Source organism: Lineus longissimus, chromosome 8, assembly GCF_910592395.1.
Source record: "Lineus longissimus chromosome 8, tnLinLong1.2, whole genome shotgun sequence".
Classification (NCBI taxonomy): domain Eukaryota; kingdom Metazoa; phylum Nemertea; class Pilidiophora; order Heteronemertea; family Lineidae; genus Lineus; species Lineus longissimus.
This window is the reverse complement of record NC_088315.1, coordinates 5,159,455-5,186,646: the sequence shown is the minus strand read 5'-3', so window position 1 is coordinate 5,186,646 and position 27,192 is coordinate 5,159,455. Positions and strand designations below refer to the sequence as shown.

At 41.0% G+C, this 27,192-nt stretch overlaps 3 protein-coding genes and 1 long non-coding RNA gene across 4 annotated transcripts; 2 read left to right on the top strand and 2 right to left on the bottom strand.

Moving 5' to 3' along the window:
• Positions 1-8: 8 nt before the first annotated feature.
• On the bottom strand, positions 9-2,418 carry LOC135492077 (soma ferritin-like). Its single transcript, XM_064778229.1, has 4 exons — positions 2,192-2,418; positions 1,401-1,547; positions 988-1,113; positions 9-746 (listed from the first exon to the last, which is right to left on the bottom strand). Exons 1-4 carry the CDS (start codon positions 2,288-2,290, stop codon positions 609-611), a joined length of 510 nt encoding a protein of 169 aa, XP_064634299.1. The 5' UTR covers positions 2,291-2,418; the 3' UTR covers positions 9-608.
• A 292-nt stretch (positions 2,419-2,710) lies between these two features.
• LOC135492540 (GDH/6PGL endoplasmic bifunctional protein-like) lies at positions 2,711-7,333 on the top strand. The gene is made up of 5 exons (XM_064779080.1): positions 2,711-2,802; positions 3,249-3,958; positions 4,302-4,393; positions 4,681-4,866; positions 5,255-7,333. Exons 1-5 carry the CDS (start codon positions 2,800-2,802, stop codon positions 6,646-6,648), a joined length of 2,385 nt encoding a protein of 794 aa, XP_064635150.1. The 5' UTR covers positions 2,711-2,799; the 3' UTR covers positions 6,649-7,333.
• A 216-nt stretch (positions 7,334-7,549) lies between these two features.
• Positions 7,550-12,915, bottom strand: LOC135492541 (ER degradation-enhancing alpha-mannosidase-like protein 2). Its single transcript, XM_064779081.1, has 10 exons — positions 12,819-12,915; positions 12,109-12,219; positions 11,721-11,866; positions 11,292-11,417; positions 10,784-10,995; positions 10,406-10,547; positions 10,025-10,149; positions 9,456-9,600; positions 9,061-9,182; positions 7,550-8,760 (listed from the first exon to the last, which is right to left on the bottom strand). The coding sequence occupies exons 1-10, from the start codon at positions 12,911-12,913 to the stop codon at positions 7,864-7,866; spliced, it is 2,121 nt and encodes a 706-aa protein (XP_064635151.1). The 5' UTR covers positions 12,914-12,915; the 3' UTR covers positions 7,550-7,863.
• Positions 12,916-15,159: 2,244 nt separating this feature from the next.
• LOC135492467 (uncharacterized) lies at positions 15,160-26,517 on the top strand. The gene is made up of 8 exons (XR_010448080.1): positions 15,160-15,248; positions 18,029-18,100; positions 18,741-18,809; positions 19,725-20,410; positions 20,982-21,088; positions 21,852-21,976; positions 22,244-22,611; positions 24,632-26,517. It is a non-coding gene; the product is annotated as an uncharacterized LOC135492467 (long non-coding RNA).
• The last annotated feature ends 675 nt before the right edge of the window (positions 26,518-27,192 follow it).

Sequence of the window (27,192 nt, the reverse complement as noted above, 5' to 3'; positions counted from 1 at the left end):
CACAGATATGTTCTTAACATCATTTATTGTTTATCCCTTGTTAATCCAAGCCTCACTGAACAATAGTAAAATTGCACTTGGGATCTAAACCTCATTTACGTTGTTTCAGTTACAGAAATAAAATACCAAACAAAAATAACACGCGATAGAGAACTATTGTTGATATGAGATAACAAACGTGAGATAGCAAGGGGGTCTAGTCAGGAGGACATGGGAATGGTGATGTTGTTTTTTTCGATACAATAAATGAACCAAAGATATTTTCATGCAGAGGAGTTGGTTCAGGAATACCGCTTTTGTTCCACCACTCTATAAGTGAGGAATAGTTTCAAGACTTACTCAAAGTGCTAGATTTTGATGAATACGAATTACAATGTATCTACTTTTTTACTGTTTTCTATTTATGTTTGATGGTAACAACAGTTCATCCTCAGTCGAGATACGCTCTTGTCAGTAACACGACTGAGCAAAGTATACATTTCAGACATGCCCACTGAGGAAGAAGAGGAGTCAGCACAGTGATTATACATCATACATAAAGATCTTCAGCATTACACAAGTTCATTCCTATAAGCAATTTTGCGGTATCCTTTGACGTAATAAACAGATTATGACGAGAGTTCCTTGTCATAGATGAACTCTCCGAGCCCGGGCCCGTTGCGTTTCAGGTTGGTGATGTGATCCGCCAATTCCTTGATGGCCTCAACCTGTTCGGTCAGGAAGTGGTTCTCAATGAAGTCGCACATCTGTAAGGCAATCAAAGTGTAAATCAGATGGAAGAAAAATTGCGGAGGAAGACACTATCAAACATGTGATCAAGTTTGCAGAATGTTGTGAACTCATCATCTGCTTAGTGACTTCCGAATGAAATCGTAAAAATAACTGGAGAACAGGTCAACTTTGCACTAGAAAGGAATGTTCGATTATTTGAAACAAACTTCTGAACTACTATACAACCTGAAAGCCAATGTGAAGAATAGAACATACCTGGGCATCATTCTTGCCGCCAGCAACGGCATGCAAGTCCAAGAGAGCCTGGTTGACATGCTTCTCAAGATCCAAGGCAGATTGCATGGCCTCCTGTAAGCTGCCCCAGGCATCCTTCTCGGGTTTCTGAATTTGCAAAGGAAAGAGGTTCAGGGCTATAGTTGGAAACATCACAAAATGTTTTTAACAATGAGAGCAATGACAACGACATTTCTCAATTCTCCACTCAGTTACAAAAAATCAAGTTTGGAAAGGCATTTCATTCTAGTTCTTTAAATTGCTCCCCTTTTCAAGTTCACACAAACACTTCTTTCAGTCTGATTATTTGTAAACGGAATCAATATCAAGATTGACAGGCCATGCACGAACAGTTGCCTCTGTTGACATAATCACTATCAAGAAAGGTGCATTACCTTGATGTCCTGGTAGACAACACGGCCACCACGCTGGTTCTGGAACTTGATCAGAATCTGGGCATGCTCACGCTCCTCATCGGAGTTCTTTTTGAAGAACTCTGTAGCGCCCTTCAGAGCAACGTCATCCCTGTTGAAGTGGGAAGCCTGGAAGGCAATAAAAACAATACTGTTACTGTAATAAAACAAGATTCAGTCCGAGAATAGTGCCTCGGGCCCTTTCCAGGCCAGCGCACCTCTGGCTATAGCGAGTGGTAGAATAGTCACTTTTACACCGAGTGGAGGAAGTCATTGCTGGCCAAAAAAAGAACAAAAAAACATGTGGTGTGCGACCATGCGTTCTTTTGTTTGCTGCTTGTTTGTTGTGGCTAGCAAGTGGCTGTACTGTAAGGGACTCTTCTCTAATACTAATAGCCCCCTGTTCTCGGCCGTCTTTTATTATGGTATGGAGCCAGCCTCTGCTTTAGCGTTAAAAACGACATGGAGATGGATGGATGGTAACCCCCCTAGGATGATACTCAATGACTGAATAGGTCAGCTCTCAATTCCTCTGTAGCAGTAATACCGCACCTTGCCAAGCCCATGCGGACAGCCAGCCTGAACAACAGACAGAACAAATGACCAAATGATGTCGATAGCCACAACAAAATTGCTGCAAGGAATAATGTTTTCTGCATAGTTTAGTGAACATGGACAATCAGGTGAAATGCACAGGACTACACCATGTAACGTTACTCTACGTTACATGGCAGGAGGGGGAGGGAGGTAAAGCTAAAATGGCGAATTCTTACCATCGACAAGTACACATAACTTGCGTACAATTCCAGGTTAATCTGCTTATTAACGCCGGCCTCGCATTCCTCATGGTAGTTCTGACGACACAGAGACATCTTTGGTTTCAGTTATAGTATCAATTGAGATTGAAAAAGGTGTAAATATGCGGATTTAGCGCCGATTTGCCCGTACGTTCACTGACGCAGCTAAACAAGTCAAGCACCGAGTTTGAGGGCCAAGCCAGGCGAGCGAGGTTTTATAGTATTTGCTGTTCCATTCATCAGCTGCACCCCGCCGCAAAAGTGCTTGGTCACGGGGTCATTGTTTTGCCAGGGCATTAATAATCTTCTTTTATTCTTTTTCTTCTTGGTAAAGTGCAAGACCTAAAGTAATCACCCATTGACTATGAGGCTTTCCTTATGCTGTGACAGTTATTTATATTTATTTGATTGCTAGCGACTGCATTGGGATGGGAGGGTTAATGTAGCTATCGCCATCTACTGTAAATGTGATAAACTGAAATTTCTGTCTGCTTTTAAAGGCTCCTCTTCATATTTCAATTATCGATTTCACTTCCGTTATTCACAACATATCATGATATGATCTTGACTACATCTTGAGATAAATGGTAATAAACCGGTTGCATCAATAATATCTCGCCTTTATGCTTGGAACAAAGTGATGTGGCGAACCTCTGATAGGCCTATCATATGATATGGGATTACATTGTTTCACACTTGGTTTAAATATGCCTATATACTGGTACACTTCTACACTAGCTAGGTCTATGGGATGTGGGGCCCACATGTCTGTCATGATCTGATAGAGAATGGCATGTCATTACTGTAAAACTTTGTTATCACTCAATTACTGTAAACTTGATTAGGAGCCAACATGTCTTTGTCATGGCACATGTGCATTAGCAATCTCCAGACTGGTTTTACAGCAACAAGTTGTCGGAGTGATGTTTTTTGTCTTGTCTCATTCTATTGTTTTCTGGTCACTAAGACAAGCCTTGACTTGGATTAACTTGATGTAATGACATGTTAAAATGGCTCAATTCTTTATTTTCAGATATATAAAAAAAGAACAACCATGAAACTCCAGATAGTTGTATTCATCCTGGCTGCCTTCTGCTTCTTGTATGTTGCATCACAATCACCAAATAAAGTGACAAACATTGTCCTTATTGGAGCAACTGGGGACTTAGCAAAGAAATATCTCTGGCAAGGACTATTCAATCTCTATTTAGAAAAACAAACATCAGACCATCAATTCAAAATATTTGGCGGGGCAAGAGTTGACACAAGGAAAGGAGAAGAACTTATCAAACAAGTTCTGAATGAGAAACTGAAATGCGAAAATTGTGATGATGCCAAGGAAAAATTTAAGAAATTAGTCGTTTATCAACAGTTGAAACGAGAAGACGACTATGTTAGATTTTGTTCCATGATCAATGCAAGTTCCACTTCTGTTTGTTCCCAAGACGGTCTCTCTCAAGGCGTCTGCTTCACAGATTCCTACATGGAGGAGTCGGGGCGATTGTTCTATCTTTCTATTCCGCCATTTGCGTATGCCGAGACGTCAACTTTCATTGACAAACATTGTCGGCCGGCGTTGTCTAAAACCTGGCTCCGTGTTGTCCTCGAGAAGCCATTTGGTAACGACCTTGCTAGTGCCAAGAAATTGGCGACGGATCTCCGTTTGTCCCTAAAGGAGGAGGAGATGTATAGAATTGACCACTACCTCGGAAAAACTGTCTCCATGGAAATACTCAAATTCAGGTGAGAATGAGACCCAGAGACAGAAAAAAAATCATCGGTTATTCAGAATAGTAGTACCCGTAGTATCCTTTAGTTGCAAATGGCATCATTATTATGACTTGCCATTAGATTTACGTCTTCATATCTATCAATTGTAGCCAGAAGTTCATGAGAAGTGGTACAGTACCCCAGGTACTGCATTTCATTTGCATGAACAAAAATCATGAGATTGTTTGCTCACTGAAACAACCAAATGTTTTGTCGGGTGTGAATTGCTTCATCCTATGTTTCCAAAAAGTTGATGTTCCAATTTCAGATATTTGTCCATTTTTGCAGGAAATAGTATTTTGAATTCATATTTCAGAAAAGACAACGAGGACACCCTTGGCCAGATGTGGGACAGCCACGGAATTGACAGAGTTGATATTGTCATGTCCGAGACAGTGGATGTCAAGGGTAAGAGTTGAAACTATGACAGTGCCAATGATATGAATGTGAAGGCTGGGCAATCGTGTTGCTATTGTTCATCAGCAGAAATGTAATGAAGGTCCGAGTCATTTCTAAGAAAATCATTATATATTCAAAATCTTCATCTGTTTCCAACTGAAAACCCAAACACTCGCCCAGTAGTCAAGTGCCCCGCTCACCTAATTCAACACACTTCCATGTGGCCCTTTGAAATTAAACGTGTTGGTGATTGGCTAACTATTGTCCTGTCTATCATAAATGTGTTTGTTCTTTAGGGCGCACCTTGTTCTACAATGAGTATGGCGTTATTCGAGATGTCATGCAGAATCACCTGACAGAACTTCTCGTACTGATTGCCATGGACCTCCCGAACAATCTGAAGAATGTTACAGAGATCCATAGGAAAAAGTTAGAGCTTCTGAAAGATATCAATGTCATTTCTCCTGGAAATGTGTTAGTTGGTAAGAATTTTATGAATATAATGCTTCCCTATGCCTGCTTTTGGAATAGATGATGGGCGCTGGACGTATCGAACAGCCGGGACTGGGCTGCTGCATCCACAAATAAGATGGTGGCATCTCCATCTATCACTGTCAAATCCTGGTTATCTCAACATAATCAAAGGTCAAACAACCCAGCAGCTGGAGACGTAGATGCTATCAATAATTTTAACAAGTTGCCGGGAAGCTGTACAGCAAAAACAAAAAACCTATCTATGCACAAGTGAATTTAAACTATAGGTATATGATTACAAAGGTTAGGGTACTACTAGCATCTATAGTGGATGATTAAGTATGTTGTTCTTATGTCTTTCTATGGCGTGAGTCCTCCTTGTTCTATTTTCTGTAGGTCAGTATGAAGGTTATGCATCCCATGTCCGAGAAGATTATGAAGACAAAGAAAAGACAAGTAAAAAGTCCACATATGCAGCAGCCTTACTTCACGTTTCAAACAATAGATGGCATGGTGTGAACTTTCATCTCGTATCGGGAAAGAAACTGAAGCAAAGAGCAAGCTACGTGAAAGTAACTTTCAAAAATCGCAAGACTTGTTTTGAAGTGAATGAACGTTGTAACACAGACCCTGGTGTTCTTATCTTCAACATCGGACATGGTGACATTGGGAGTTCAGCAATAGCTGTGACCAAATCCCTACCGACACCAAATTTGGACTGGTCTGTCAGAAAAGTCGAAAACAGGATGATATTTGGACAAAAAAGCGAAGACTTTTTGGTATTTATCCCACCAAAAGACGCCGATGCCTATTCTTCTCTGATAAGTGGTGTCTTTCATGGGGATCACAACTTGTTCGTAAGCACGGAGAGTCTAATGGTGTCATGGGAAAAATGGACCCCAGCAGTCCAGTACCTTGACAACATTGAGCCAAAGGTTTACAAAGGTGGTGACAACCTAAAAGAGTTGAGTTTCATGAGCAATGGTATTGAGCTTCAGTACTTGCAGAGTAAAAGTCTAGAGGACACTACTGGGGGAGTTTCATTAGGGGTGTTTAGAGATGCACCATTGAATTTAGGTGAAACCTTTCCTCTAGTTGAAAGATTGACTCAGGATATTTTGCAAAGTGCTCAAGATGCGATCACTTCAAGGGGTGTTTTCCATCTTGGTCTATCGGGAGGTACTACAATTCCAAAACTTTTCCAAGCATTGTTGGGTTTGAGACACAACTTCCCCTGGCAGCAGACGCACATCTGGGTGGTGGATGAGCGTTGTGTTCCATTTGAAGACGAAAGGTCTAACTTTGGAAAAATCCAGGAAAAACTTCTTAAATTTATAAGGGTTCCTTTTATGAATATCCATCCGATGCCTGTCGAGTTAGTAAATGGTGTATGCAGTGACGAAGATCGAGGGGATGAAATCTACGCAGCAAGTATTAGGCGCCATGTGAAAAATTCTCAGTTTGATTTCTTAGTGCAGGGGGTCGGTGGAGACGGTCGTACTGCATCGCTATTTCCACACACCAAATCTCTCCAAGAGAGTGAAAAATATGTCATTTATAGCGATGGTGGTCCAGAAAAAATATCAAAAAAAAGAATGACGTTAACTTTCCCGTTTATAAACAAAAGTAGGAGAATAGCAGTTTTGATTTTAGGGAAAGGCAAAGCTGATATAATGGGTGTCCTCAAGGGTGGAACCAGTGATGTTCAATCATATCCCATTACTGGTGTAAAACCTGAAACTGGAGAACTGGCGTGGTTTATAGATTTGGAAGCATTTACGAATTCCTAATCACTCGTCATTCCTAATCACATTCCTAATGTCTCGTCATCTTGTCCAAGTTAAAGTATTTAGTTGGTGCGCAGAACTTTCGGTAGGGTTAGGAGAGGATATATTCTACACATACAGTACAACCTCTCTATTGCGGACACCCATGGGACTGGGCCAAGGTGTCCGCAATAGAGAGGTGTCCGCACTAGAAAGGTTATGCCAAATCGTCCGATAGATGGATTTGAAGTTCCCGCCTTGCAGGTCTTGGTTTTCTCTGTGTCGACATCTAGCGTAGAAACTTTAAACCTGTTGGCTGATCGGTATTTGCTTGTGATGTTGCGTTGAATGACGTGAGCTACTTTGGAACTCAGAGCGTGAATAATCTCTCTAGTAAAAGGTGCCCCTTGTATTGCAAAATCATGTCATAATGTGTGAAAAAACACCATAATTTCTGTCCATCAGCCACCTTTGATTAATAATTAATTTTTTCTAATTTCTCTACTAACGCATATTCGCCGCATCACTGACAAAACCGCGTGACTATGAGTGTCCGTTGACACAATACATGCAATAGGCCATTGTGATTAGTTGAAAAGATGAGTAAACAAATGCCGCGGCTTAATTAAGATACAAAAACACAATGCCATGGGGTAATTACGTTGATTAATTACGCAAATATCACACCTTTCGGGCCAACTTGACTCTCCAAGCGCACGCGGGAAACCATTGTTTTTGCCTACTGTCCGTAATTTGGAGGGAATTGGACCAAAAATTGGCTATCGCCCTGTCCGCAATTCGGAATAGAGAGGTGTCCGCCATACAGAGGTTTTTGTTATTGGAAATGACTTAGAAAAAATCGGGACTGGCCGGACGTGTCCGTAATGTAGAGGTGTCCGCCTGGCAGAGGTGTCCGCTGAGGGAGGTTCTACTGTACATGTACCATATAGAAATTTGAGGCAAATTTTTATGCATTTGTACAGTTTGACTGTCTATTCTTTCAATAAAATGTGTGTTCCCCGTCCAAAGGAATGTCTCCAATTAAGCTACAATAGAACATGAAGAACCTCAACCAAAGACTTGCAGCTACATGTGTGCAAACTAAGCAGAGGACGGCTAACATTTTGGCACCTCCGTATACATGGTGTACAGACAACACTGCAAAACTGAAGTAGTTTATCCCTGCGTGATTGTCCCCTCTGCAAACATATATTCCTCACCCCCTACCCCTCCTTTTCCTCAGCTGTCCTCCCACAGTTCCCCAAGCAAAGACAATCGACTATGGAATGGCTGAGCAGGACATGTTAAAATGCTACCATCATAGGGCACTTCCTTATCCTGTACAACTGGACGTTCTGGCCCTTTTGCACTACCTGCCCCATCTTGCTCATTTGTACCATTTTCTGATCCTTTGGTATCTGTTGATGAAGCCCCACTGGACGGAACCACAACTTGTAGAACTTTTGCATCCGCTGCCTGTTTCGCAGCCTTTTGCAATTGTATTATGAGTTTTTGCTTATCGTCCAATTCTGTATCACTACCATCACCCCCATCGCCTGACCCCTCATCCTCCCCAGAAGAAATCTCCTCGTTTGTCCCAGTTGAAACATTTACTTCAATTTCAGGACCATTTTTAAAATTATTCAAGGACTCCTCATTCGTTGCATTAGCATTTTTAGAATCGTCAGAAGAATTTTTGGAATCGACAGACTTTTTTGTCTCTGGGTGTTTTTCTGATGTCTTTTCAGTTTGTTTCTCATCACTTTCCCTGCTACTGAAATCCTTTGTAGTCTTTTTCGCCTCAAATGTATTCCCTTTCTTATCAGACCTTAATCCAAGCACTGACATAAGATCAAGATTTTCATGAAATTCCTGTAGAATGTTATCACTCTCCGTCTTTTCCGCACTACAACAATAGAGGGCGGCAGCATCAATTGGATGAGCTTCCGTATTGAAAACGTAGCCCCCAGCATTAATGATGCACTCTCCATTGGGTGTCTCGATCACCTCACCCTTTCCTCCGGTATTGTGAATAAAGTTCTCTGTGTCAAAAAGCAGGTAGAGATATTTTGTGGTCTCGGCCAGAAAGAATGATTCCATTCTGTTTTCAAGCATGTGACTTCGTACATCTTTCACCTAGAACAGAGATGACCAATAATAATCGACACTGGCAGATAATGGTTGTTTTACCCCATGTGAGGTAGATGTGTCTCGTAGAAACACCAGCAGCACAGATTTGTTAAAACTATGAGAACAATTTAACTAATCAATTTCAGAGAAATTGTGTTCATTGACATGTTGGTTTATAATCCTACTGGTTTACGTTGTGTTACCAACTTCTGGTATACCGCACCATTTCGACAACATCAAGATTTCGTCACATCTTTGGTTGAGGGGTGTGATGCCCTAAAAGTGGAAATGGTCATCTAAACCTACCGTAGCATAACCACAGTTTGTTTTGGTACTGTGTTCAATTGACTCCAGGATATCAACACCTATTTCTAAGAGGTAAGGGTCTTTTGTTGCTTGGTACAAATACATGGCACTTTCTATCAACTCTGAAATGTAAACAGAACATTGTGACATCTTATGCTGTCTTCAGCGTTTGAGTGTGTCTATTGCTAAATAGAAGATGTAGTCTTTTAGACATCCACAGTTTTCGTCTCTTATCTGTGTAGATGGAAGGTGAGGGGTGGGGCGGTGGACTTCTTTTGTCAAATATCTGGTAAGCCACTATTGTGTACATTCAATGTACACTGGTTTTTGATGAATGGAAATGGACATCCATCCTATCAATAGAAAATTTCACAACTGTACAGTATTTCATTTACCTGGTCTCAATGGATATCCCTCTCTCTTATTGACAGCCTCAGCTTTTCCGATGTTGTAAAATTCTGGTGTAAAACCGAACTGTTTCCAAACTTGATGGTAATTGTGGATTGTCTTCATGGCTTTGTCGATATTGCCAACCAGACTCTGAAAAAGAAAGATGGCCGTTTCATATTCCAACATAGAAAGCCTGGTTAAACCTATGAGACCTAGCAGGGATGTTCTCTTTTTCCATAAACCAAGGTTTTATTAGCAGTGCCCAGAACACTCAGTCCGTAGATAGGTGAACAATATACATTTTGTGTTAATGATATCAAGGATCCATACTTGATGATATTGAGCCTACAACTAACCCAGAACGTGCATCATAGTTATGGACATTATGAGCAGTGAGGCACCCATGTGATAGGAGTTCAGGGACAAACAGGCCCCGTTTTATCTGAATTAAAGAGACAGAGGTAGCATCTATGTATGATGTGACACAACTCTCTCCACGACAATCAGTAAAGAATGTGGGAGAATACAAGTTGACTTAACACCAATTTGAATTTTTACAACAGAAATAACTTACAAGTATTCCAGGCCAATAGGCATCAAGTGAAGTAAAGACTGGGTAGGTGACAGAACCCTTCTTTGAACTGACCCACAGGTACCAATCATCCTGCTTCATGTACTTCTCAATCTTTGCCAGGAATTCTGAAAGTATGGCAATGTCTTTACAATTGCAAATCACAGACTGGAGTTAGAAAGTCATTATGACTCTAAAATGGGCCTGTCAACCAAACTTAGAAGGGTACGGTCCTCTCATTATGTCCACGGTCTTAAAACACAAGCTGAAAAACATGATTTTATGACATCTATGATTTACTGTCACAAGTTTGCCACTTTTTCAGGCTGTCGCTGTCAGTTGCACTAACTAAAATTGTAATTAAATCCCAGTAAAAACTCTCACCTTGGTAACTAAGTATAAGTTCTGGGTATTGAAATAGAATTGAGCCTTTTACTAAGTACTCAAGATATGAGTCAACTCCAGCACCAATCGCCATATCTGCTGCTGTCCATTTTCCAGAATTGACATCAATGTGGTTACCCACCTGCAAAATCAAACAAAGAGCATTGTCAAATTGACGGGATCAGATTTGATCTTATTGGCAGTATTCTTTTTTTAAGGTAGAAGCTCTGACCTTGAGAAGCTCAACAACTTCTCATCTCTCATCTTATGTTCGTTAAATGAAATATTTACATCATCTGACTGTCATTTGAATGAGTTTCTTTGGAAAGACTAGATTCTCCAACACATGAACTCTCAAAACAGCTTTGGGAAACTTACCAATCCAATGTCAGTTTTGTGATCCCACAATGCCTTCAGAGCCCTCATAGCCACAAACTCAAAAACAGGATCTCCAGTCAGCTTTGACAGTGCACCAAACTCCACAATGAAAGTTCCAACACCTGCTGTGCAAGTAACTGTTGTTTCACCCTTTGGGACGCCATTACGAAAGTTGACTGTCCCATATGGCATGCCGGTTGTTGTGTTGAAAGCTGAAACAAGGAAACACCCTTTTTAAAGAGCAAGTAGAAGGCCTTTAAAATCGTTCGAAATACAGTTTACCCGTGAGACATTAACTCGATATATCACAACTGACAAAATTTCCGTGCCGAAATATTGCCATATGATCTATATCAGGGATTCTAACTAAGGCATAAATCTTTCCATTTTTGCTATCACTATCAAATGGAAGGGAGAAAATATAAAATTTCTCCAAAAGTTGGGAATATGACATCCCAGCAAGGCCAGTACAATATCTAAACTAAGCTGTTCCAAATCATTTTCTCACCTGGAAGTAACCTTCTAGCAGCACTTTCAGCCATTCTAAGCAGCGGTCCAGAACAAGGCCAACCGGGCTCCAGCAACATTCCCGCTTTCTTGGACAAAAGGTGAGCTGATATCAAGCCACCGACAACTGAAAAATATAATGTGACTGTAATCAAACCCTACTTCTATATATGTGAGCAGTTAATGGTTGACAGTTTTGACTGCATAGTGCAAGTTTTGCTTTCATCTATGCATATTGGATCACTACTGTCATATCCCGCATGTGCCAAGCTGCTCGATGTCATACATATAGGCCTCATAAATACATTGTACATACATGTATGCATGTACAAATGAGTTGCTTGAGCATTAAATATATAAGGTCCCTACACTAAATCAAATTTTGCAGTTGACAACTTTCTTTATTGAATTCAAACTTATGGAATGTTACCTCTTATATTTGTCTCAAAGACTGACACATTGATGTCATCATCAAATTCAATGTTTTCAATGACTAGATCAGCAACTTTCCTAAATTCACTGTAGTTGCCCATCACAGCCAAAGTGTCCAGTGCATCTATCAGGGTAAGGGAATAACTGAAATAAGAATAACAATCATATACATTATTCCTCAATTATGTAGCATCCACACACATATCAAAGTCCTTGCTTTCCAATAGTTTGGACAATGATAGTTTGGACAGAAGCTTCATGGACATTGTCTTGACTGCAATGAATCAGACACTATATATGATAGGATATAATTTCAAACAGAATTTCTTCGCTTCTCTGAGGACTTCTTTCAATCAATTTTTATGACGAATTATCATGAAAGTTACCTTCCCCAGGTGTCATGGCCATCACAGGATATTGGACGGAGTTCATCATATGGATAGGCGTGCTTCATATAACCATCATAGGCATGGTGAAACATCTTCACAACTCGATCTCTGCAAAAGAATTGTCGTACAGGGACGTGGTTCAGTAATCTAGGCTATATACTCGAAGGCGCCTATTATTACAATTACGCGCTCTTCATAATGATGTGACCCTTTAATACACGACACTTAAGAAGTTTGCCAGGATTAAGTTGCGCCAGTACGTTAGGACAATGGGAGACTGCTAAAATGTAGAATCTGCCAACTGGCAAAGCGAGATACAATCATTCCTGGTTCCACATTTTAGCAGTCTCCCATTATCTAAACCGTACCGTCACCACTTCCAGGCTAACCAGGACCCAGGCCAGAGCCAGGGGCCAGGCCCAGGTGGATGTGCTCCACCATCGATGACGTCATTGTGTCAGTGTCGCCAGATGGGTTGGAGCATTGAAAAAAAAGTGCAGTGGAAATTGGAACAACACTCTACGACCACACTATGGGGCCGACAGTATGCACAGTCAGTGAACTGCCACTACATAACAATTAACATGGCAGTGGCAGTGCAGTGCTGGCTTCGGGCTGCAGTCGTGGTTATTGAAATGGTCGAATCAAAGGATCAAAACTCATCACGTTGAAATTTTGCACTCTGAACTGAAGGTTTGCCTATATACCTATAAGTTTTCATGTCCTTCTTGTTTATTTCTCTGAACGTTTCAACATGAAGGCAAAGAGAAACTGCCAAAACTATAAAAACAAAGATTTTCATGACTTGAAGGACGAAGCTAATACCGCGCGAATTGGTACATCCTCGATGTACACTTCGAGGGATGTCGGAGTTTGTTTTTTTTAAAATCACTTTCATTTATTCAGGAAATAGAGCCTACATATCTCCCGGCCGTCCCGGCCTCTGGGAATTAGCAATTCTATAACATGACATACGATTTAATAAAGAAAAAACTTATGGAAAGAAGTTGGAGGGATGTCGGAGTTCTTCTAGAATTAACAGGTGACGCTACCATTAGTTCATAACGTGGGAAATACGAATTAGCCTCGATTCGCGAAGACCAATACTTCGTCCCCAAAAATTCTGTCCTCACTCAAGGCAAATAAATCAGGTCTCTCGTCTTCCTGGATGAGATAATACTGGTATTTTTAGCTCTGTGGTACCATGGAGTTATAAATAATTATTTATACCTCCATGGTGGTACTTACTGTCTCAATTGACTATGTCCTAAAAGCTATCCTCAAAGACATGGTTTGTTATCAATGACACTATCGCAGCTCATACCAGCTCCTACGCATAGTCCCCCTTTAAGAAACAACCCGCTGTCCGGACGTCCACCGACATTCTGCGGTCCCCAGCACAGATCAGAACAGATCAGAACATATTTACCCTCAAGCCATGGATCCACTCCGGCCGCCGACCTGGACATCATTACGAGGGGACGGACCGATTTACTCTGATGGTTAAGAATGGTATCAGAAGGGCCCTGCAGCGATCACTCTGTCCGGATGCATATGCATCCTCTTGCAAACAGGGCCTACAACACGACTTCTTCTGCGCAGTAAGTATGTATCGAGTGAAACGGCCTGATTCAGGAGGAATTATTTTTAAGAATGGATGCCCCCTCCGTAGGATAAAGAAGGGGGACCTTGGGCCCGGGGGGGGGGGGGGAGAAGCCATACTCAGTGATAAACCATTCAATGTGAACTCAAGTTAATGTGATCATCCGAGAGATACGAATTCCTATCCAATATGAACTCAAGTTAATGTCAACGATCATCAGAGGGATGTGCATTCATATTGGTAATTAATATGGTGAGAGAGATGAGACAGTCACAGCCAGGCGAATCAGTCCTGGCTGCTCTGCCAAGTTGTCAACATGGCGAGAGAGATGACGCAGTCACAGAGTGAGATGAGGAAGTCACAGCCAGGCCGAATCAGTCCTGGCTGCCCCACTGTGTTGACAGCATGATGAGAGAGATGAAACGGTCATAGCCAGGCCGAATTAGTCCTGGCTGCTCCACCGTGTTGACAACATGATGAGAGAGATGAGAGAGTCAGAGACACAGTACTTCGATCGTTTCTCCTCCGCACGTGCTAGGACGTGTCTGTCGGAGCTGACAGCTATCTCGATGATTAGGACCTCCTTTTCCTTCTCATCGAAGACGAGCATGTCGGGGTGCCGGTGTTTTATAGCCGGGCCCGTGGGGACCAGCGAGTCCCAGAGCAATCTCAGCTTCTTTCCAGAGTACGAGTGGTCATTGGAACCGGCTTCTCGAGACCACATACCGATGGTATCCATCAATATGTGTCTCCTTGAGACTTAGCATTGGATGGTAACAGCCCAGGAACTCCCGAACCCAAGCAAAATCATGAAGACCGTCGCACTATTTCGTCCGTCTTCTGTCATGGTGCAATAGGCGGCTAACAAGAAACTACGCATTTATACTGTTGTTGCCGACGTATGTGTACACTGAACTTGGGATGTGCGTCGGTCCCGTGTTGAAATGCCGTCCAGTGCCAGTTGGTGCGTTTTTCGCTGATTTGTGCAAAATTCAACATATCTCAAAAGTTCAATGGTTGACCCTCGATTTTTTTATTTTTGTGTAGCGTCAGCAACTGTCTTTCATGAGAGAATGGTCACTGTAAGAATTATTCAGGAAGAAATGTATAATAATAATATTTGGGGTTTTTCGTGATTGTCCGGCCCAATTGGCAATATTATTGCCATTTGGGATGGTGAACAGAGCTAGGAGCAAATGCGACGCTTATGATTTATTTAAAGAAATAAAATGCCCGATTTAACATCCTGCAGAATCAGGGGAATCGGGCGTTTCCAGTGATATACGACACAAATGGGTTGTCCTCATACATTCACTTTGGAAACGCATTTTAAAATAGATGTTACGTCCTGTTAATGGGGCACGTCATCATCGCGTACGTTTGGGAAAAACTCCCTAACGAGACCTAATGAGACCTAATTGTAACCATTACCGCCAAATCGCATCCAAGATGGCGGGCGTTAGGGGAGGTCGCGGTCGTGTTAGAGATTTAGCCTCCTCTCCTCAGCAGAAGATGGAGACATTTGAGATGTCGGGTATGTGTTCGGCATATATATTTCCACACTCCCTGAAAGTTTGGTTGAATTCAGCCTTGTACTTCTTGCAAAATGGGTGTCAAACATGCATGCATTTTGGTTACACGAACTATGCACATGATGATGCATGCGCATGATGTACTGCACAACATTGAACATTGTACATGTTGTACATTCCCATGAAAAAGGTAATGATAAGGATAGATTTGGTCAGTTTGACAGACGGAGCAGTGCTTTCCTGTTATTGTCGAACAGGGGAGGGGGAAGGGAGGGACTATCCGACTATACATGATAGACCCTTAGTAGTTGACACTGTCACCAGGCGAAGGAAGACATACACGTCATAGTCTAGACGTATACACCGACCAGGCCAGGCAGGCAGAGGAAGTCGTTGCGGGCCCAAACTATGATAATTATCAGAAAAGTATCTATCGAGTGAAACGGCCTGATAAAGTCAGGAGGAGTCTTAGGAGGATTTTAGATTACAATAAGGATGCCCCCTCCGAAGGATTTGTTACTTTTAAAGAAGGGGGACCTGTGTCCCGGGGGGGGGGGGGGCTAGCTGGGTGCGTGGTAAAAATCCCCCGTTTGCAAAGTTGAGTGGGTTTTTCTAAAGGGTTTCACACTATATCTGTTACTGTTACAATAAAGCCATTTCATTATTGGTTCACAATTGTGATCCTTATTTTTGCCTCTAAATGTTTTTCTTCGTCGATTACAGGTCTTATTATTTTTCATAGCTTAGCCAAATTTGTATGCAGTTTTGTCTCCCGTCAGGCACTGACTGTTGAACAGTTATGCGGGAATGACGAAAATATGTCCACATTGTTGAGAGTATATTCACTTCAAGAATTAGAGCCTTTCCCTTTGAGAATGCCGAATTGTGAATAGAACGTGATTGACAAACTTGGTGTTTTCGCCAAAATTTGCGTGTGCACGTTTTATATGTTTATTGGAATTTATTTCTTATTTTTGATGATAATTTTGACGTGTTCTTATTGAGTATTGCATCATTGAAGGGACTTCAACCTTGCTTCACAAAGGCGTCTCTACAACAAAAAACTACTGAACAGAATCGGACAATGTTGGTATCATTCTTCTTCTAGAAAGATTCCCCATCCACTGGTATCAATAGTTTTAACCCCCTGGTAGTGGAACTGGAAGTAGCCGGTTGCATTTTTTCTGGACCACCCTGTATAAGGTGGTAAGTTTGAGTATCAGTCATCATTACTTTTAAAAGGCTATAAAGCTACGAATCATTATTTTCTAGGAAAATATATTTTTGGGGGATTTTTACCAACTTTGCAAATGAGATAAACCATTCAATGTGATCACAAATTATTTCAGTAATCAGAAGAATGATGGATTCAATCATTCATGCTGGGGTTAAACTGTTCAATGTAAACTCTGGTTTATCTCCAATATTAATTCATCCCTCAAGCAAGCCATTAACTTGAGATGTTGCTCATTTCTGTCTCCTTTTTAAGAGACCATTGATTTTATCCCTGAGCGGATATCATTTTGCATTGCCCCCCTCCCCGAATGTTCATAAATTTCTTGTAGTTATAATTTTCCCCCCAATCAAGAAAATCAAGTGAAAAGTCTGCAAACGTGTGTATTCTATTGTATTCAGCTGACCTCTTTGTTTGATTGTTTGGAGGGACAAAAGACATTGCCAACTGTGAAAGAATGTGTGGGAGTGACATTACATAACTCCACTACCTGTCACATTATATGCCTTCCAATGCTTGCCTTGGCTTCCACTGTGCAGTGCAGGCTGAACATTCATTGCAGCAAGGTGCACATGGTTTTGCTCGAATTTTGACTTGTTTCAACATCTGAAATAGCAAAATTACTTATGCTTAGCACAAATCTTCTGCAGGGTGGGTATCACCTTCTGTCTAACTGAATCTTGATGTTATTCATGTTTTATTTTTGTTGGCCTAATGGATTTTTGAAGAGGGGAACTTGTCTTTGTATTTTCCCCTTGTATTTTTCAATACAGAGAAAGAATCTACCTCCAAGAACCATTTTAATGGTTGCCAAATGGCAAAATGACACTATTATCCATCCTACCACCAAAACATGAACTGCCCAGCACCAATTTGCTGTCAGTATCTGGAAGTGGAATTGAACAAACACCCTCTGGTATATACAAAAAATGAAATTTCAATGATTATGGCCATATTTGAGTTTTGATCTTGCCGATATTTGGCGTACACAAAGAGGGACCAAATAAGAACCATCTCAATTGAACAACGACAAAACACACCACCAGCTGGTGAAATAATTAAATTTGAATCCTCGTGTAACCTTGAAAGGTTGGTCAAGTCAACAACTCCGATCATAATTTGTGATCACCCCTTAATATCAGACACACCTACCATAAGGTTAAAATTTACAATCCCCGATCGGAAATGACGTAGTTTGATGCCATTTTGATCAACTATAAATCCATTGAACAGTGCCGTTTCGTAAGTCAACCGATGACCTTTTTTTGGACCGTGAATGAGGATTGTAAACTCGTTCTCAGCATAAAATTTTCATCACTATGTATATAGCTACAACCAAGATGGCTGCCTGGAACCCGAGAATGGATGTAAAAATTCTTGATATGAATAATAAATCAAGTACACAAAATTTTAGTCAAATTTAGCCCCTTAGGACTGATGGATCGAGGGACTAACTGACAGACACCACTCGACACCTGAGCTAAAAATGAAAATGCTCTCAACTTAAGGAATTTGGAACTATGCATTTGTGCCAATTTATCATTACAGATGACGCATACCTTGTCCGCAATTGCAACGAAAGATTCTCCCTGGTATGGTTTGCAAGGTGAAGGGTTAGATGTAGGTATATGAATAAAGTATTAGATTCTGACTTTCCGATTGGTTGGAGAGATGCCACTGTCAATGCCAAAAGATATGAGAATTGTGTGCTTTTGCACAAAAGAACTGGAGAGTACAATCGGGTCACTAAATCAGGAGGCCATATTTGAAGCGGTGATGCCATCTCATTGGTTGCTAGTTTTGGGTTGATCACGAGTTTTGAGAAATGAATTAGCTCACATTGTTTACATAAGTACAAGGCTGCAGCTGTTGTTCTGATGGTCCCATTGGATTTTACATACAAACTACCAGCTATTCTTACGACAGTCATATTCACTTTTGTGTCTTAATCCTGAACCCAACCGAAACCCTAATCCTTCCACGTGGCACTAACCCAAACCCTAACCCTTACCCAACACCAATCTCAACTCCCTTTCCCAAAATTGCATAAATCCTTGTTATAACTAGTCGTAAGAATGGCAACTTTGTATGAAATACCGGTAAAAGGAATAAATTCCATTAATTCCATGAAGGAAACGTAATTCATGACTCAAAATTATGTATTTCAACATCATCCTGGGCAGTGCAGTAATTTCATGACTAAAAACACTAGAATTCCTGTAATAGTGCAATATGCATTTGTTCCAATTTATCATTACAGATGCCACAAACCTGGTCCGCAGTTGCAACCGAAGATTTTTGGATGAACCGCAAGATGACCGGATGAAGGGTATGCATCAAGTAACAACTTGCCCAAATTGTTGATTGAGTTGCCGCTGTCAATTTTTTTAACCTTTATTAGAATAAAATAGTTTATAAAACAACGCTTTTGAAGGCCACAAGTGAAAAGTCAGTCCCCAAATGTGTCACTCGTAGTTACAGCAATCTGCCAGCAAGCTAAAGAATTAATTGACAACGCTAATGGCAAATTTGCCTGCATTCATTGCTTCGGTTTCAAAGCAATATCTCCTGGTGAAAACTGATAGAAGCCACATACTTAGAGTTAATTATTGTAAGTATGACTAGTGAAAGAAATAACCAACCAATATGCAAGTCAAACACTTGTCATAGACCAAGCCTTATCAATGAGGTATATGAACTAATACTGAAATTTAAAAAATATCACAAATCACATACCACTTTTATCCCAATTGCAAGGACCTGTTTATGTGCACTTTCCTGAGAGATCAAGGATTCAAAACTATCTTGTCTATATTTTGCCTTTTTTTTACCAAGAATATTTTTTTTTAAATGCACAAATAAAGCAACTCCTACAATGTACACTAAGTTTTGAACAAATTGTTATATAGATTGACAGTGACGCCTCAATCAGCAATTCATATTAGTGGATGTTCAAAAGTCGTAACCACTGTATATGATGTGTGTGTGTGTGTGCGCGTGTTTGAGACGGGATAGGGAAAGGGTACGGGAGGTCATGTGGGGAGGGGGGAGACTATGGTGACCGTTGTGAGAGTTGGAAGTGTGTCTGATCACAGACTTGCTCATTTTGTAGCTATTGTTGTTAGTCTAGTTGTTAGAGTAGTTGTTAGAGTAGTTGTCGTAGTTATCTAGCTTACGTAGTTATCTAGCTATTATAGTTGTTATTCTTTTGGTTCCTGCTTATCATCTATTTGAACCTATTCAGCTTTCAGTTGTCCAGGCCAGGTCAGGTGACCAATGACGATGATAGATCGGGTTCGATTCAAGCTATACGCTTGGTGTATTTGGCTATCGTGACTGGCGACTTGAGTCTAACTCATCTCATGTCCAAAGGGCGGTGGCTGGGTCCCAGGCATGCTTGCCACTTTGTTCCACGGTCCTCATCTAAGTTTCGACGGTGATGACATGGACTTAGGTTCAGGGTATGTGTTCCCGTTGAGTCATTGTGGTTGATTGATGGGGGCAATAAACGGTTGCGTGTCGCTAGTCATTCAATTGGTCCCCTTGTTTTAGAGTGTTGGCGGGATAAGTCTTACGACTGTTAACAATAGTAAGCAATAGCTGGCCAGCGATCCCCTACCTGATCTCGAGGGGGATGGAATGACTGGGGAAGAGGCCTGTTGTTAACCTGCGGAATTTTGTCGGACGAAATGTCAGGCGTGTCCGTGTGGGACTTGTGCTAAACCAGTTTAGTACATACAACGAAGACATTGGGCTCTTTGAATAACAACAGTGTTCTTGACCTCCTTGTGCCTCACAAAGCTAATAATATACACCCCCTGAAATCGACAAGACGGCGATGAAGAAGGAGCGCCGGCCTCCAGCTTGTCAGCCGAGAAGACACTGGAAGGACCCAAGGATATGTTGCTGCCAATGTTGGAGCCATACAGGGTAAGCATCGCTTAGTCCTCAGTTACGTCTGCATTAAAAGAAACACCACAAAGATGTTAAAATAACTCCGAAAAAGTATCAATCTGACGTACAATATCAACTTTTATACGTATTGGGGTGCCTCACTCAATTCTGTTCATAGTTTCGAAACCGCTTCAACCAATTTGGTTCCAGAATACATTTGAATGTGCTTTGTTGCATTCGCATTAACTGAGTCTCTTTGAAACGTGTAGTGTGGGCGTTAATACGTATTAAAACAGTCTATTGGCAGAGGGCATGCACACAAGTTTGTTCCTGTCTTGATTATCTTCTAATTAACAAAGGGTAGGGACATTCATCCACAAAGGCATGTTACTATAAAATGTGGCAAGAGTTGCACTTTTCAAAATCGAATTGCATGCGCATTAGGCCAAGTGTGGTGCAGCCATTTCAAAACTGGTGTAGCCAATTAGTATTCTTGAGAGTGCTCTCTGGAAAACAGTTTTAAATCGGATTCAGTGTGAAGGGAGCATGCAGTAGAAACACTCAGAAATTAGATAAACCCCTCAACAAAAAATATGATTCTTTTTAGGCAGCCCGAGCCAACATTGTACAAGGGCCACAAGGTCCAGGGCCACAAGGACAAGGGTCACATGAACAAGGACAAGGGACACAAAAGACAATGTTGCAGTCTACAGGGTGAGCATCACTTAGTCCTGGTTGATATTATATCTACTCATGAAACAAACTTCATAACTGTCCAACCAGCAGTTAAGGTGAGAGAAAAAAAAGAAGTTTTTCATAGCCCCCTGGTGGCCAATCATGAATCAAATCACATCGAAATTTAGTCTCAGGTAATTTAACCTAGAGGGACATATGCAGAAGATTTCAAGTCAGTAACACCAGCGGTTATGAAAAGTGCCCCCTGTTGCCTAACGGCGATGCCGAGAGCAAACCTTGACCTCTGTGACCTTGAAAAGTACGTCAAATCAAAAACCCGGGTTATATTTCTAATTCTAGAACCATTATGACATGCACCCACAGTTAAAATTTCATGGTTCTAGCTAGCAGCGTTCATAAGATACAAGGCTCCTCAAAATAGGTGCATCGCGATTTCGCGACCCATGCTTTAAAAGTGAAATACAGAACTGCGATAAGCTATTTCAAATCACTGAGACGGCCCCCGTTACACCATTGAGTCAGCCCCGTCGCGTACACAACCTCTGCTCCAGGTATCGCAATTGTGCACAGTGCACAGGCCTATACATGTATGCAGAGCGTTATTTATGCCCGCGAGGTTGGTATTAAACATGGCCGGCATCAAGGAATCGACAGTAGCCGGCTGGGTGGCGGGTTTCGATCCGATGATGATCATCTCACCCAAATGAAAAGAAAAATATCTTTTGGTTTCAATCTATTCATTTTGAGATAGGTCCTTGAATGTATTTTTCCTGTTATCTAGCCCTCTGCAGATTGAGATGATGGCTGTCAAGGAGATCCAACCACTCAACCAAGATCAACAATTTGTGCTATGGTAGATGTGACTCTCAAAAGTTTTGGATGATGAAGGAATCCAATGCATGTATGGTAAATATGAACAGATGACAAGACAGTATATGGGTAAACACGCCATGGGCCAAGTTCGTTTCATTACTGGAGTAAAGTATATTTGTGCAATTGGAAATGGAATTCAATAACAGACTTCTCGTTTATAACGAACGGTGTAGGATTTAAGGGTTGAGATTCTATCATAAACCACTTTGGTGAATTTGATGAAACTGAATGAAAGGCCCTACGGCACAATTGCATTAATTATGGTAGAACAATGGAGTAACCATAAATTTTATTTTCCAGTCGCTCACAGATACGGGCAGACGACTGAGAGTCGAGTGGATTCAGTGGATCGAATGGTTGCGCTGAGGGATATGTGCAGGAGTGATGAACCACAGTTCAGCAAACGTTGCCTTGACAGACCAATTCAAGGACAACCTTCGCTAAGATCAGGAAGGGAACGTGTTTGCTGTGTGGATGGATTGGACACTTAAATGTCCGTCATTCTAATAGACTATGATGACAATCTTCTGATGGACTATAATGACAATCCAACTCCGAAGGGTCTCTCTGGACTTAGGGAAAGCTACAAACATAGAGCCCTGACATGATATCCTGCAGCCAACATGAGGACAGCCCATCTCTTACCTTTGGAAGGATGCCATCACATGGTAATATAAACAAATCAATTTCAGTTTTTCAAATGTCCTTGATTAGTTGTAGCCATTGGCCTGATTTAGAAATCATGAGCTCTCTGCTGAGGAACAATTTTCCAACGTTGTTTTTGCGACACCAATTACAGTGCGATTTTCATCAAACCCACGGTGAAGTTAGTTTCAATTCGAAAATTTGGTCGATATATTATTACTAAATCAAAACAAAGGCCAAGCTGGAACAGTGACGTAATGGCCAATGGCCAACTGAGTTCCAAGTTGAACATGTATCATGGTGTCGAACAACCATGTGCATAAAAATTCTGATTATTCAGTACTGGTCTTATATCAACAAAACTAGGGTAATGCTGAAGCCTAAGTGGCATGCTTCTTAACCGCTGGAGATATGAACTTGAAACGTTGTACACAAGACCCCTCAGGTCAGGTGACCTCTAACAATGAATTTTGGTCGATCTAATTCTTGACTTTGCCACCAGGGGGGCCAGAAGAGGAAACCTAAAAAGTGTGATATCTCTCTTATGAGTGACTCGTTTTCAATAAACATTTTATGGTAGGTTTTCCTAGCAAGGATACATCACAAATCGTACAGGTTTTTGATTTGACCTAATTTTCAAGGTCACAGGGGTCAGATGGCGTAAATTTGCTGTTTGAATATAACTATGGCACATTTCTTAACCGCTAGAGCTATGAACTGGAAATTTGGTACACATGACCCCCTATGTCATATAACCACTGACATCGAATTTTGGTCTGATTCTATTGAGTCCTATTGTACAGTCCTATTGAGACCAAAGACGTTTGCTATTAAACTCTCTAGATTAAAATTTCATGATAGAATAATTTGCTCCTGTGACATTCTATCCTGGGACAGATATTTCTGTTACACTGACTGCACTTATTTGTAATGAGTATAAATATCAACTGCTGCTGATAAACAGCAGCTGAAGACTCGGTAGTGGTCCCTTAGGTAGTGACGCTCAGGGTCTCTATAGAACCACCCACCATAATCTGTCCAAAAACAAAAGGGCTGGATGCTTTTTCCAGGGGGACATTTTCAACTCCTATGTCTGCCCAATTCAACACCAGTCGATGTTTCAATCATAAATTCTTGATGAATTTCATGGTCACATGGAGTTAGGGCATTGTATTTTTCTGGCGTGAAGTGGAACCTTTAAAAATTGAAAAACTCACATGAATGATAGGTATAATGCATTCAGTTCCCAGTACAGATAGATAAAAAGTGTGTTGTTTTACTACTAAAGAAGTATTATGGCGACACCTTTTTTGCACTTAATATAAAGAATGGTGAAAACTATCATCTGTGCAGTTCTGAAGAAAATCGCATTGTAACTAGTAATCTTGAAACACCTGGATTTAGAATGAACTGCATTTTACAGTGTAAATGCACCGTGTGCCAACAAAGCCTCGTTTTGAGTTCACTGGTTATGGTTAGGCCGCTTGGGTTGGTGCCATGTCGGTATTGATCGACTAACCAAAATCGCAAGGGTGGGAGCTAAACCTCGGCTCCGCCTTGATTTTGGTCTACATTTTAGCTCCACCCTCGCGGTTTTGGCGAGACAACCTAAAACCTCCAGTTCATTATCAATTCCGAAATCCAAAAAATGACTTGGAAAATGTTCCTTAACCAAACCACCCTTTTGACGAAACTTCTCAAATTCTACAGTCCTTTACCTCCCTCTGAAACTGCTGATTTTTTAAGGATAGAATTAGTCATTGTAATGACATCAGGCATGTCAAGGAGGAACACAGATTTGTGTCTCTTGCTAATTCAAAGCAGCGCTCAGAGTGAGAGTCCTGAATGAAGGTTTGATAGAGAAGATGTTTTCGAAAAGTTCTTTGTCTGAAACCTGTAGCACATTTCTTAACCAGGATGAATTGTCTACTACTACAAGATATCTATACGGTCAGTACAATGGCCCCTTGACATTGAATTATCAACTTGAGCATGTGCACCTACATGAACTACCTTAATTTCATGTTGTCTTTTTCTTTTCAGCATGATGAGCCATCCCACAGAAGGGAGAAGGATGTTGTTGACCCAGCACATCCCAACCAAGCTCCCATCGCCGTCAAGTAACAGTACGACGGTTAGATTGTATTTTGTCACCGTAGGCTTTATCGTGTTATCAAAATATCTGATTGAAAGGTGATTTAATGAAAATTCTAATTTTTCTGATGGTGAGAAGGCAAATATTTACCTTGCTTATGACAAGCATAGATTCTTTTAATCTATGTTTGGTTATGACCATGACTTGTGCCATGGTTCAAAAACTTACACTTTTTGAAGAAATAATTGAAAAAATGGGGGGTTGGGTTGTTTCTGGCGAACAAGGGAGCCAATGATTAGGCATGCCATAAAATAATTTTCAAGCTAAATTTTGTGCTTGAGATAAGAAGGGACAACAATTTGGGAGGATGGGTTATTTCTGGCTACCAGAGGAGCCAACAGCCGCCTTGGGCATATCAGGACCCTGAAATTCTTTTCAGGCAAAAGTTATTTTTCTGCATAAAAATCACCGAATTCATCAGATATTCATTGATTACTGGTATATCCATCACTTTAGACATGGGGTCCATGTGTTCTTGTTTTGCTGACCCCACGAAACAAGAACACATGTGTCTGATGGAACTGTAGGCCTTTCATACTGTTTCTCAATCTCATCAGTACCACAGAATCAACTGAAATGGCCATGGGCTCCGATGCCCTGGACCTACATCACACTGGCTGGCTCACTTGCTCAATGCTCGAGACAATGACCAACAGTGATATGTTGAATTTGAATTTCCTCCTTCTTGAAATACCAAAACATCTTTCCAATTGAACTAAAACAGTTAGTTAAACTCTCACTGTTTTATTGAAAATTTAAGGAGTGATCCTTCCCTAATGGTCACAGAGTGAGCCGTTATCAAAGCATGTCATTCGACAATGGTGGCATGCATGCATGTTTTGTTACGGCTTACCAGGGACCCAAAATTGTTGATGATGATGTTGTCCATGGGTACATCTCCTTGGACAATATGTGAGCACAATGTTACCTGCTGTCATGAAAATTTTGGACTTGATACTGAATTGATTGAGAAAAGTGTAATTTAAAAACGTCAACTTTTAGACGTTTTAAAATTTTTGTCCTGTATGAATGCATTTGTAAATCCTAAGTGTAAATATTTTGTAAAATGTCTAAATGAGATCTAGACTCCATGACTTGGCAAAAAGGATGGCAAAGCCAACCTCTAATCTTTGCCCTGTCAAGGTCACCTCTTTTGTGATGTAAATGACATGTCAGAACTACTTCTTTTGTCATGCTAAGTGGCAGCCAGCTCTGTCCAGTGGCCATGACAAACATGGTTCCTTTGTCATTCAAATTGGGTCCTGCAAATCAACAGCAGTGACTTAACCTATTGTAAGCTCACATGGCTCACTTGAAGGCATAAACAATAGGTTTTATAACAATAGCTAGTCATGTGTTATAAACATGATGAATGCATGAAGAGAATTAATGCTATCTCAAACCATTGTGGTGGAGTAGTTGAGTCTAGTGTTTGATCTCAATTTAGCATTGTGTTGCAAGGACACTTGTCAGTGTTTCTTTGTAAAGAAGTTGATCTCGTCTTAAAGGGATAGTGCTATTATCCTATCTCCTGGTCAACTTCTTGTATTGGGCTTTCAGAGTGGTGCAGCAAAAAGATAATGTACTACGATCATTGTATAAACTATAATGTACAATGTATTAAGTCATTTCAAACATAGCACCTGTCACCTGTGTGATGGAGATGGCGACTCCCTCCGATTGCGTAGGTTTTCTCCCGGTATGCGGGTTTCCTCCTACACTACATTCCAAATCGTCATGTGTTTCCTTGTAATGTACAACAATAAAGTTTTTGAAAGAGAAACAGTTTTTTTATTATTGACTCGCCTGTTGGGACACCATCACTAATCAGTAAGCAGTAATAACCAAAGACAAACGTCAGACATTCTGTCGACAGGCTCAAGCCAGTTGAGAGGTGTACTTTAAACAATGGCACTACTACAGATAGCCCAGCTGACCAGATGGAGAAGTCACAAAGATAGCTTTCTCATCATTGGACCATGGCCTCAGTCACTGCCTCCCCCATAGACACAAGTTTCCCTGCATTAAACAGCTCTCTGGAGAGTCTGGTGGCTTTTGCTTGTGCACCATCTGGGGGGATGTGCGTGAAATCCAGGACAAAGATTGTGATGTCCTGTAGGGAGTGTGATGCAGTTGGACATCATAAGGGGGTAAATACATGACCTTGAGCCCCGTGAGGTCATGTGGAAGCTTAGATTGAGACCAACGCCACACAGAAATTGAAGAATAATCAATAGAAGTTGAGCAACATTCCATGAAGTGATAAAAATATAGTCCTTCAACAAATACTGAATCATGAAATACTAATAACTCATGTTTGGACATCCCTCTACATTGAAGGGTTTATCACCACTATGAATCCACATCTCTCAGATGATCATAGTCACTTGTGTTTACATTGTTTATCACCAGTATGAATCCTATCCACATCCGATTCCTCGGATGATCA